This window comes from Pleurodeles waltl, chromosome 9 (genome assembly GCF_031143425.1).
Source record: "Pleurodeles waltl isolate 20211129_DDA chromosome 9, aPleWal1.hap1.20221129, whole genome shotgun sequence".
NCBI lineage: Eukaryota > Metazoa > Chordata > Amphibia > Caudata > Salamandridae > Pleurodeles > Pleurodeles waltl.
The window spans coordinates 40391365-40404852 of record NC_090448.1 but is presented as its reverse complement, the minus strand read 5'-3'; the positions used below and the strand labels follow the sequence as shown (position 1 = coordinate 40404852).

The 13488-nt window shown below is 45.6% G+C and overlaps 1 protein-coding gene across 1 annotated transcript in view; it reads right to left on the bottom strand.

Annotated features, from left to right (window-relative positions):
* COL7A1 (collagen type VII alpha 1 chain) overlaps window positions 1–13488 on the bottom strand; it is a 618941-nt gene that overhangs the window by 97031 nt on the left and 508422 nt on the right. The window contains exon 84 of the mRNA XM_069207404.1: window positions 2305–2349. Within this exon, the coding sequence (XP_069063505.1) occupies window positions 2305–2349 (45 nt within the window). The remainder of the gene's footprint in view (window positions 1–2304; window positions 2350–13488) is intronic.

Here is a 13488-nt window from a genome sequence, read left to right as displayed (position 1 = left end):
AGATACTACTCGTAACTTACCTTTGTCAATACCAAAAAGTAGTAAAGTTACACTTTTGGTCTAAACTTAGACCAGAAGTCTCACTTTACCTTTGTGAATCAGGCATCAAATGTTTGGGGGATCCTTCGTAAAAAGGCATAACCTGCTGGAATTTTATCAATTACCCCTTTTTTTACATCCAGTTGTTGATCATGTAGGATTTTGAGCAACAACTAAGCAAAATGGAAAAACAAACTTGAAAAGAAAACCCACATATGTTCCAACTATGTTATAGGAAAGTCATTTAAACTACTGAACAAATTAAGACCTTACAAGGGAGAGAACCTGTATTTAGAAAGCACAAACAGCCAAACATGCAAAAGTTATAATAAGATTTTCTTGCCTTGCTTAACACTATTGAGAAATATGAAGGCCAGCATAAGACCACAAAATACAATTAACAAGGAAATACTTTTACATATTTTCAAGTACCACCTTTTTAGATAAATTCAAACTTAATTAAGTGAACCATGTCAAACCTAGTGTTACTTTATTAGCAGTAGATCTGTTCTGGGGTCAAATTAATGACAAAACTAAAGGATGTTTTGAGTGTTAGATGGATCATTTCTGATGCTTCGAGTGAGGATCAGAGGGTAATTGTGTTTGGGTTTGACTATATTTGCTGTTTCTAGTGACTGTTATATGCTAGTATTGTTGGGGTTAATTATATGATGTTTACATAGAGGGTCTGATTCACAAAGGTAAACTTACACTTTTGTGTAAGTTTATGATTGTTTGCTATTCACAAAGGTAGATTATGAGTATTGATTATGAGTAGTATATTTATGACTGCGGAATCCCAGCACCTAAAAAGATAGGCCAGTCCTAGTTTCATCTCTGTAGTAACACATCCATGTACATTTACTCCAGCCTGTTCCACATGAAAGGCTTCATATTCAACAGTGCCTGTTGCAGTACCATTCTGTTACAGGTGTGGCTCACATTTAGCATAAATATAGAATGATGGAGAAACAGTGGTAGAACACTGAGCAATCAGATGACAGGTGCTTCTGCTGCTGGAAGTTCATGTTCCACTCAGCATGTCCGACGTTCTTCTTGCATGGCTGAGGACGTTATTTGTGAATATAGAGAATATGTGTCTTCATTTTTGCTTCTGGAGCACTGATCATAATTTACATAAGAAAACTATAGGAAAATACAGTTTTCTCCCAGACATGGTTCATCAAATTCCAGCTGGGGATCAGTATTTTTCACTGGGTGGACCCACCTTAGAACTCACCACTATTTCTGAAGTTATTGTGGCACCATCATCAAATGATTTATATTGTGACTGAAGTCTTTTTCACCCTTTCTACATGGTTCTTTTTTGGAAACCTCAAAAACGGGCGTTCTAAAATGTGTTTCAATGGGACAAAAATGGCAGAGACTTGTCACAAAATTATTGACCAGGGTGGGGAAGAGTCTTTGGCATTGTTTTGGGTGCTCTTGCTCTATCCTAGTCTATAACTACCAGGATGATACTACTTAATTAGAAGAGTGGAATGCTGAGTGTTCCATTGAAAGCACTGAAGCAGATCAGGGCCAACAATGACTGGCATACAACTTCATCATCAATATTCCAAAACATGCCTTTTTTGTTTCCACTTGTTTATATTAGAACATTCTACTATCAGTTTGTTCTTACAACAATAAAGCCCTTCTGCCTCAGGCTGTATTAGATGCTAAAGGCCCTCTCCCTTTTTATAGACTCTTGCCTTTGGCTCAGGAGTTTAACTTTGGTTTGGGGCCTTTAACAAATGTTATAACCTTTGCAACAGGCGATAGTACTTAACTATGCCTACTTAATCTAGCGATGTCGGGGAGTTTTGGCCATTGTGAAATCTGATGATTTCTTGCTGACTGTTTCAGGCTCCAAGAAGACCACAGGGGTGGACACCTTGGAGCAGGAGATCACTGGAGCACGCTGCCATCTTAGACAACTGGTAATAAAAGCCAGAAAGGCACACAGCAGAAGAGTAGGGTGTGGGAGAGAGGGGTGGTACTGGGTTGGATCTGGTTTTAGGAAGTATATTGGTGGGTCAGACTGGTGAAGGACAATTCTTGCAAGGGTTAGCACAGTAGGGATTCTGGCCCTTTTCTTTATTAAACCTTACAATCTTGCACTTGACAGTGCTTGAAAGATTTTATTAAATAATTTGAAATTTGAAAATTGTTAGAATTCAGCAATTTGAACATCCCTAGTAAAATGCTTCTTTTTATGCTGTGTAAGCTTTAGTGACTACTATTCTTTAGTCGCTTACTCACCGGTTTTCCTTCTGGTCCAGCTGGTCCTCTTTCGCCTGGAGGGCCCTGCATGAAGACAGGCAAAGAATATGTTAAGTGGATGGAACAAGTCCAAAAATGTAACATATCATACAGGAATACACAAGACTCAGGCTCTGGTACACAGAATTCACAGGTTCAAAAGATGCAATACCTTCCAAACTATTGATGTCTGCTGTGGCATTAGTGTATTACAATATGTTAATGAGCCAACTACAGTTGTCAAAGAGAAATGTCTTAGCTGCTGTACACTGTGCCCTGACCAGCCTGAGGATGAAAGGTACTACAGTTTGGAATCTTTTAGCCATTCACCTGAAGAGAAGCTAAAGTGTTCTCATAACCGATGGTCTGTTTTTGCAGAACATTACCTAACCTAGCATGGATAAGGAGGGGAGTTTGGTCTTGTTTTTGATTCTGCAAAAAACATGACCCACTTAGGCAGAAGTTCATGCTGGGAGGGTCTGAATTTTAGGAGTTGTGTTATTTGCATGATGAAAGGTCCCAGTGTGCCCTGATTCTAGAATGAGGTACATATGGGTCAATGTATATTTGCCACAACATTATCTATCTTAGACAGGTTAACTTAGAGTCTTTGGGCCTGATTCATAAAGATACATTACATGTGTAGATTTAATCATAAGTAGATCTGCTCCTGAACCTAGGTGTAAATCTATACTTATTGATATTCACTATTTTTAAGTGTAGATGCACACATAAGTGTAGACTTACATGCCTCCAACCCCTCAAGCCAGAAGGTGGAGCCTCATATAACAGTATTTATGAGTGTAAAGTTACTACTCATAATTTTTCACTCATAAATGGTGATTAGCCTCACTAAGGAGGAGATCTACCTAGTGCATTATAGGGACTATTAATAAAGTTTGTTATTCTTTTAGAACAAATAGTTTCATGTATAATATACATTTAAATTAATTTTTAACAATTATTATCAACCTAGACCTAATAAAATATATTGTTACAGCACATTAACTCATAATATAAAATGTGTATTAAATAATTAATGGCAATTTATTAATGTATCAGTAATAACACTTTAATACTAATTTACATATTACAAAATGAGTGTGTAAATCAGACTCTGCATTTTGAGACATTATCCGCTAGACTGGGCAAGCCTCAGAACATACCTTTTTAGCCATCTGTTCTAGCCTTTCCACCCATTTCCTAGCTGTTAGAGGTTCATGCTATATGCAGACCGTGAAGGGCTGGCTACTCCTAGCCATTAAAAATGTCATGTTCCCTGGTTTGTCAACATATCATCATCATTATTTAGACATTTGCTCTCAGTCAGGCTGGACAGGAGGGAAACATTTCAATAATTTTTGCAATGTCTTGGAAACTAATCACAACAGCAAAGTAAATATTGGACTTATGCTCAATTTGCCCGGTTGTTCTGCAGATATACATAATCTTCAGAAGGAGCGTGGAAGTTGATGCTCAAAGTTAAATAAATTCTCCATTGTTGGATCTTTTATAGATTCACATGCTTGATTTATTTCTCTACCTCAGATTGGGCACTCTTAATAGAGAATATTAACACAACATCCATACAGCAACTAACACTGGGAACAACTACTGACTACCTGCAGCCAACCCACCTCATCTTATGACCCAAACTTCTGGAAAAGAGGTGGAGGAGCTCAGAAGTCCAGCCCTACTTCGAGGTACCAAATGTTAGATTTTCGTAGTTCATCTTAAGGAAATACTGGTAGTATCGTGAATGGCACATGTATGTCAACGAAAGATACAAATCCTCACAAACTGTTGTTACAGGTAAGTACCTTTTTCCTCTCTAGTATTGGATCTTTCATAGATTCATGTGCTTGAAACAAGAGTACCAAAGTAGTTAATTGAATAATGAAGAAGAGCAATGGCGGAAATGAGGCTCACCTAAGATAAACAGGTAGCGCTGCACAGAGTCCAACTGCTGTTTCAGTTTTTAACTTGATGGCAAGATTAGTGGGAAACATCGTGCTTATGAAAGTTTAATACTGAGACATGCAGGCTTCAAACCCTCATTAGAAGTTTAGAAGCAGTTGGTTTCGTATATGTAGAATGGAATCCCGGAACTTAGCTTGATGGATAATGCCGGGTTATGGGTAGAGCTTCTGGGAGGCTGTGGTTATATATACTGAGTACAGGCATTGAGTCACTGTCTGGCACCATCTCCGAGCTGGTTTGGCTCCTTTGCTACTGTGCAGGCTGCCACTCAGCATTCCGCAGCCTCGTCTATGTTGTGTGTTATCTTCCGTTTCCTGCCCCTACAGGCCAAGCCTATTTCTCCCAAAGATACCTCCATCGTGCCTTCTGAATCCTTGCTTTGTTATCTACAATCTTGTATGTGCTGCTCTGCTACAGATGCTTCCACTCACTATCCTGGTAGTCTCTCCATTGGCGAGTTACTTCTTTCAGCAACCACATCACATATCCTTCTTCTCCACCTCATTGACTTGAAGCCTCTCCTCAGCTATTCAGTGACTAAGACTGAGTCGAGGTAGGACTGGGGCTATTCACAGTCTTTCTATGCCGAGAAAAAGGTAAGTTGTATGATGTAATCGGTGTCACATTTGCTACAGGTTGTATGTTTTGTATTGCAAAGGTTTCACAGTGTAGTTTGTGTTTTTTTATTGTTCCAGATATCTGATATGATCTTGGTTACTTTTGGTACCATTATAAACCATTGTCTTGGGTGTCATTTCCCTTTCTATTTTTCCCTGGGTTCTTCACCTATGTATTATTTTTTAGTAACTGGGTAGAAGCAAGTGGAGGATTAGGACTGTTGGTTATAGTCGTAGGGCCTACATCTCATACTTTAATTCTTACAATGCATATTTAGCCAATAATGCATGGCAAAGGTTTGGGCTGAAGTAGAATTTTCTGACCTGCATATGTCGGTCAGGGGCACATCACTAAAGAGTGCAGCTGTGGCCACCATGCCCTAGTAAAGTATGCTCCAATCCTGTGTCTGAGAGGACTCTCAGCTTTGGCATGGCAGAAGGTGATACATTCAGAAATGAAAGAGGGATAGCTTTGTTGGAATTATGATAAGAAAAGAAGAGTTCATCAGATTTTGTCCATTTATTAAAAACTTGAAATAGCTTTTAAGGTCTAAGAATGTAGTAGTGTTCTTTCTGCAGCAATCGATAGCTGAGGAAACAAGGTTAGTAACTTATTTTTTGATTCAGATGGAATGATTTTGGGACATTAGGTGTGAATTGGGAATTTCTTCAATTTGCTTTTGTCCAATTCAATCTCAAGAAAGGTGATTTAACAGAGAGCATCTGCATTTTACTAAATCACCTTGCAGATATTATGCCTAGAAGAAATGCTGTATTCCATAACAGCATTTGAAGGAAGGCCTTGTGTAAGGAAATGCCTCCTTGGCATGGTTACCCCCTGACTTTTTGCCTTTGCTGATGCTGTGTTTTGATTTGAAAGTGTACTGAGGCCTGCTAACCAGGCCCCAGCGCCAGTGTTCTTTCCCTAACCTGTACTTTTGTTTACACAATTGGAACACCCTGGCATCCAGGTAAGTCCCTTGTAACTGGTACCCCTGGTACCAAGGGCCCTGATGCCAGGGAAGGTCTCTAAGGGCTGCAGCATATCTTATGCCACCCTGGGGACCCCTCACTCAGCACAGACACACTGCTTGCCAGCTTGTGTGTGCTAGTGAGGACAAAACGAGTAAGTCGACATGGCACTCCCCTCAGGGTGCCATGCCAACCTCACACTGCCTATGCAGTATAGATAAGTCACCCCTCAAGCAGGCCTTACAGCCCTAAGGCAGGGTGCACTATACCATAGGTGAGGGCACCAGTGCATGAGCACTGTGCCCCTACAGTGTCTAAGCAAAACCTTAGACATTGTAAGTGCAGGGTAGCCATGAGAGTTATTGGTCCGGGAGTCTGTCACACACAAACTCCACAGCACCATAATGGCTACACTGAAAACTGGGAAGTTTGGTATCAAACTTCTCAGCACAATAAATGCACACTGATGCCAGTGTACATTTTATTGTAACATACACCCCAGAGGGCACCTCAGAGGTGCCCCCTGAAACCTTAACCAACTACCTGTGTAGGCTGACTGGTTTTAGCAGCCTGCCACACTTGAGACATGTTGCTGGCCACATGGGGAGAGTGCCTTTGTCACTCTGTGGCTAGTAACAAAGCCTGCACTGGGTGGAGATGCTTATCACCTCCCCCTTGCAGGAGCTGTGACACCTGGTGGTGAGCCTCAAAGGCTCACCCCCTTTGTTACAGCACCAAAGGGCATTCCAGCTAGTGGAGTTGCCCGCCCCCTCCGGCCACGGCCCCACTTTTGGCGGCAAGGCTGTAGGAGATAATGAGAAAAATAAGGAGGAGTCACTGACCAGTCAGGACAGCCACTAAGGCAACCGGAGCTGAAGTGACTCTGACTTTTAGGAATCCTCCATCTTGCAGATGGAGGATCCCCCCAATAGGGATAGGAATGTGACCCCCTCCCCTTGGGAGGAGGCACAAAGAGGGTGTAGCCACCCTCAGGGCTAGTAGCCATTGGCTACTGCCCTCCCTGACCTAAACACACCCCTAAATTCTGTATTTAGGGGCTCCCCTGAACCTAGGAACTCAGATTCCTGCAACCTAAGAAGAAGAGGACTGCTAAGCTGAAAAACCCTGCAGAGAAGACGGAGACACCAACTGCTTTGACCCCAGCTCTACCGGCCTGTCTCTCCACTTCTAAAGACACTGCTCCAGCGACGCTTTCCCCAGGACCAGCGACCTCTGAATCCTCAGAGGACTGCCCTGCTCTAGAAGGACCAAGAAACTCCCGAGGACAGCGCCTCTGTTCACCCAAGACTGCAACTTTGTTTCCAAAGGAGCAACTTTAAAACAACTGCGTTTCCCGCCGGAAGCGTGAGACTTGCTACTCTGCACCTGACGCCCCCGGCTCGACTTGTGGAGAAACAACACTTCAGGGAGGACTCCCAGGCGACTGCGAGACCGTGAGTAGCCAGAGTTGTCCCCCCTGAGTCCCCACAGCGACACCTGCAGAGGGAACCCCGAGGCTCCCCCTGACTGCGACTGCCTGACTCCCAGATCCCGACACCTGGAAAAGACTCTGCACCCGCAGCCCCCAGGACCTGAAAGATCGGAACTCCAGTGCAGGAGTGACCCCCAGGAGGCCCTCTCCCTTGCCCAGGTGGTGGCAACCCCGAGGAGCCCCACCCTTGCCTGCCTGCATCGCTGACGAGACCCCTTGGTCTCCCATTACATTGGAAACCCGACGCATGTTTGCACACTGCACCCGGCCGCCCCGTGCTGCTGAGGGTGTACTTTCTGTGCTAACTTGTGTCCCCCCAGGTGCCCTACAAAACCCCCCCGGTCTGCCCTCCGAAGACGCGGGTACTTACCTGCTGGCAGACTGGAACCGGGGCACCCCCCTTCTCCATTGAAGCCTATGTGTTTTGGGCACCACTTTGACCTCTGCACCTGACCGGCCCTGAGCTGCTGGTGTGGTAACTTTGGGTTGCTCTGAACCCCCAACGGTGGGCTACTTTGGACCCAAACTTGAACCCCATAGGTGGTTTACTTACCTACAAGAACTAACAAACTCTTACTCCCCCTAGGAACTGTGAAAATTGCACTGTCTAGTTTTAAAATAGCTATATGTGATTTATTTGAAAAGTATATATGTGTAAGGAAATGCCTCCTTGGCATGGTTGCCCCCTGACTTTTTTGCCTTTGCTGATGCTATGTTTACAATTGAAAGTGTGCTGAGGCCTGCTAACCAGGCCCCAGCACCAGTGTTCTTTCCCTAACCTGTACTTTTGTATCCACAATTGGCAGACCCTGGCATCCAGATAAGTCCCTTGTAACTGGTACTTCTAGTACCAAGGGCCCTGATGCCAAGGAAGGTCTCTAAGGGCTGCAGCATGTCTTATGCCACCCTGGAGACCTCTCACTCAGCACAGACACACTGCTTGCCAGCTTGTGTGTGCTAGTGAGGACAAAACGAGTAAGTCGACATGGCACTCCCCTCAGGGTGCCATGCCAGCCTCTCACTGCCTATGCAGTATAGGTAAGACACCCCTCTAGCAGGCCTTACAGCCCTAAGGCAGGGTGCACTATACCATAGGTGAGGGTACCAGTGCATGAGCATGGTACCCCTACAGTGTCTAAACAAAACCTTAGACATTGTAAGTGCAGGGTAGCCATAAGAGTATATGGTCTGGGAGTCTGTCAAACACGAACTCCACAGCACCATAATGGCTACACTGAAAACTGGGAAGTTTGGTATCAAACTTCTCAGCACAATAAATGCACACTGATGCCAGTGTACACTTTATTGTAAAATACACCACAGAGGGCACCTTAGAGGTGCCCCCTGAAACTTAACCGACTATCTGTGTAGGCTGACTAGTTTTAGCAGCCTGCCACAAACCGAGACATGTTGCTGGCCCCATGGGGAGAGTGCCTTTGTCACTCTGAGGCCAGTAACAAAGCCTGCACTGGGTGGAGATGCTAACGCCTCTCCCAGGCAGGAATTGTCACACCTGGCGGTGAGCCTCAAAGGCTCACCTCCTTTGTGCCAACCCAGCAGGACACTCCAGCTAGTGGAGTTGCCCGCCCCCTCCGGCCAGGCCCCACTTTTGGCGGCAAGGCCGGAGAAAATAATGAGAATAACAAGGAGGAGTCACTGGCCAGTCAGGACAGCCCCTAAGGTGTCCTGAGCTGAGGTGACTCTAACTTTTAGAAATCCTCCATCTTGCAGATGGAGGATTCCCCCAATAGGGTTAGGATTGTGACCCCCTCCCCTTGGGAGGAGGCACAAAGAGGGTGTACCCACCCTCAGGGTTAGTAGCCATTGGCTACTAACCCCCCAGACCTAAACACGCCCTTAAATTTAGTATTTAAGGGCTACCCTGAACCCTAGAAAATTAGATTCCTGCAACTACAAGAAGAAGGACTGCCTAGCTGAAAACCCCTGCAGAGGAAGACCAGAAGACGACAACTGCCTTGGCTCCAGAAACTCACCGGCCTGTCTCCTGCCTTCCAAAGATCCTGCTCCAGCGACGCCTTCCAAAGGGACCAACGACCTCGACATCCTCTGAGGACTGCCCCTGCTTCGAAAAGACAAGAAACTCCCGAGGACAGCGGACCTGCTCCAAGAAAAGCTGCAACTTTGTTTCCAGCAGCTTTAAAGAACCCTGCAAGCTCCCCGCAAGAAGCGTGAGACTTGCAACACTGCACCCGGCGACCCCGACTCGGCTGGTGGAGATCCAACACCTCAGGAGGGACCCCAGGACTACTCTGATACTGTGAGTACCAAAACCTGTCCCCCCTGAGCCCCCACAGCGCCGCCTGCAGAGGGAATCCCGAGGCTTCCCCTGACCGCGACTCTTTGAACCTAAAGTCCCGACGCCTGGGAGAGACCCTGCACCCGCAGCCCCCAGGACCTGAAGGACCGGACTTTCACTGGAGAAGTGACCCCCAGGAGTCCCTCTCCCTTGCCCAAGTGGAGGTTTCCCCGAGGAATCCCCCCCTTGCCTGCCTGCAGCGCTGAAGAGATCCCGAGATCTCTCATAGACTTACATTGAAAACCCGACGCTTGTTTCTACACTGCGCCCGGCCGCCCCCGCGCTGCTGAGGGTGAAATTTCTGTGTGGACTTGTGTCCCCCCCGGTGCCCTACAAAACCCCTCTGGTCTGCCCTCCGAAGACGCGGGTACTTACCTGCAAGCAGACCGGAACCGGGGCACCCCCTTCTCTCCATTCTAGCCTATGTGTTTTGGGCACCACTTTGAACTCTGCACCTGACCGGCCCTGAGCTGCTGGTGTGGTGACTTTGGGGTTGCTCTGAACCCCCAACGGTGGGCTACCTTGGACCAAGAACTGAACCCTGTAAGTGTCCTACTTACCTGGTAAAACTAACAAAAACTTACCTCCCCCAGGAACTGTGAAAATGGCACTAAGTGTCCACTTTTAAAACAGCTATTTGTCAATAACTTGAAAAGTATACATGCAATTTTTATGATTTGAAGTTCCTAAAGTACTTACCTGCAATACCTTTCGAACAAGATATTACATGTAGAATTTGAACCTGTGGTTCTTAAAATAAACTAAGAAAAGATATTTTTCTATATAAAAACCTATTGGCTGGATTTGTCTCTGAGTGTGTGTACCTCATTTATTGTCTATGTGTAGGTACAACAAATGCTTAACACTACTCCTTGGATAAGCCTACTGCTCGACCACACTACCACAAAATAGAGCATTAGTATTATCTCTTTTTACCACTATTTTACCTCTAAGGGGAACCCTTGGACTCTGTGCATGCTATTCCTTACTTTGAAATAGCACATACAGAGCCAACTTCCTACATTGGTGGATCAGCGGTGGGGTACAAGACTTTGCATTTGCTGGACTACTCAGCCAATACCTGATCACACGACAAATTCCAAAATTGTCATTAGAAATTGATTTTTGCAATTTGAAAAGTTTTCTAAATTCTTAAAAGACCTGCTAGGGCCTTGTGTTAGATCCTGTTTAGCATTTCTTTTAGAGTTTAAAAGTTTGTTAAAAGTTTGAATTAGATTCTAGAATCAGTTTTAGTCTCTTAAAAAGTATTCCAACTTTTAGAAGCATAATGTCTAGCACAGATGTGAATGTGGTGGAACTCGACACCACACCTTACCTCCATCTACAGATGAGAGAGCTAAGGTCACTCTGTAAACTAAAGAAAATAACAATGGGCCCCAAACCTACCAAAATACAGCTCCAGGAGCTTTTGGCAGAGTTTGAAAAGGCCAACCCCTCTGAGGGTGGCAACTCAGAGGAAGAGGATAGTGACTTGGAGGACAATTCCCCCCTACCAGTCCTATCTAGGGAGAACAGGGTCCCTCAAACCCTGACTCCTAAAATAATAGTCAGAGATGCTGGTTCCCTCACAGGAGAGACCAACACCTCTGAAATCACTGAGGATAGCCCCAGTGAAGAGGACATCCAGTTAGCCAGGATGGCCAAAAGATTGGCTTTGGAAAGACAGATCCTAGCCATAGAGAGGGAAAGACAAGAGATGGGCCTAGGACCCATCAATGGTGGCAGCAACATAAATAGGGTCAGAGATTCTCCTGACATGTTGAAAATCCCTAAAGGGATTGTAACTAAATATGAAGATGGTGATGACATCACCAAATGGTTCACAGCTTTTGAGAGGGCTTGTGTAACCAGAAAAGTGAACAGATCTCACTGGGGTGCTCTCCTTTGGGAAATGTTCACAGGAAAGTGTAGGGATAGACTCCTCACACTCTCTGGACAAGATGCAGAATCTTATGACCTCATGAAGGGTACCCTGATTGAGGGCTTTGGATTCTCCACTGAGGAGTATAGGATTAGATTCAGGGGGGCTCAAAAATCCTCGAGCCAGACCTGGGTTGACTTTGTAGACTACTCAGTGAAAACACTAGATGGTTGGATTCAAGGCAGTGGTGTAAATAATTATGATGGGCTGTACAATTTATTTGTGAAAGAACACCTGTTAAGTAATTGTTTCAATGATAAACTGCATCAGCATCTGGTAGACCTAGGACCAATTTCTCCCCAAGAATTGGGAAAGAAGGCGGACCATTGGGTCAAGACAAGGGTGTCCAAGACTTCAACAGGGGGTGACCAAAAGAAAGGGGTCACAAAGACTCCCCAGGGGAAGGGTGATGAGACAACCAAAACTAAAAATAGTAAAGAGTCTTCTACAGGCCCCCAAAAACCTGCACAGGAGGGTGGGCCCAGAGCCTCTTCACAAAACAATGGGTACAAGGGTAAAAACTTTGATCCCAAAAAGGCCTGGTGTCATAGCTGTAAACAGCATGGACACCAAACTGGAGACAAGGCCTGTCCCAAGAAAGGTTCCACTCCAAACTCCCATCCAGGTAACACTGGTATGGCTAGTCTCCAAGTGGGATCAACAGTGTGCCCAGAGCAAATCAGGGTCCACACTGAAGCTACTCTAGTTTCTGAGGGTGGGGTGGATTTAGCCACACTAGCTGTCTGGCCGCCTAACATGCAAAAATACAGACAGCAACTCTTAATTAATGGGACTAGAATAGAGGGCCTGAGGGATACAGGTGCCAGTGTCACCATGGTGACAGAGAAACTGGTTTCCCCTGGCCAATACCTGACTGGAAAAACTTACACAGTCACCAACGCTGACAATCAGAAAAAAGTACATCCCATGGCAATGGTTACTTTAGAATGGGGAGGGGTCAATGGCCTGAAACAGGTGGTGGTCTCCTCAAATATCCCAGTGGACTGTCTGCTTGGAAATGACCTGGAGTCCTCAGCATGGGCTGAGGTAGAACTAAAAACCCATGCAGCAATGCTGGGTATCCCTGAACTGGTGTGTGTGAAAACAAGAGCACAGTGCAAGGCACAGGGTGAAAAAGTAGAGCTGGAGTCTGGAAAAATGGCCCAGCCTACCAAGAGAACAGGAAAGTCAGTTGGGAAACCAACTGCAACACAGCAAAAGAAAGGGAACCTCTCTTCTCAGGAAGAAGTTCTGCCCTCTGAGGGAACTGAGCCTTTGGAGCTTGAACCTTACCAGGTTGAGCTCTTAGGCCCAGGGGGACCCTCCAGGGAGGAGCTGTGTAAGGGACAAGAAACCTGTCCCTCTCTTGAAGGCCTTAGGCAGCAAGCTGCTGAAGAGTCCAAAGGCAAGAAAAATGGAACCCATAGGGTCTATTGGGAGGATGGACTCCTGTACACTGAGGCCAGAGACCCCAAACCTGGTGCCACTAGGAGAGTGGTAGTGCCTCAGCTGTTCAGAGAGTTCATCCTAACATTGGCCCATGACATTCCCCTTGCTGGACATTTGGGACAAACCAAGACGTGGGAGAGGTTAGTCAACCACTTCTACTGGCCCAATATGTCCAACATGGTTAAGGAGTTTTGCCTCTCCTGCCCCACCTGTCAAGCCAGTGGTAAGACAGGTGGGCATCCAAAGGCCCCCCTCATTCCACTTCCAGTGGTGGGGGTTCCCTTTGAAAGAGTGGGTGTGGACATAGTTGGTCCACTGGAACCTCCCACAGCCTCAGGAAATATGTATATCCTGGTAGTAGTGGATCATGCTACCAGGTATCCTGAAGCTATTCCCCTTAGGTCGACTACTGCCC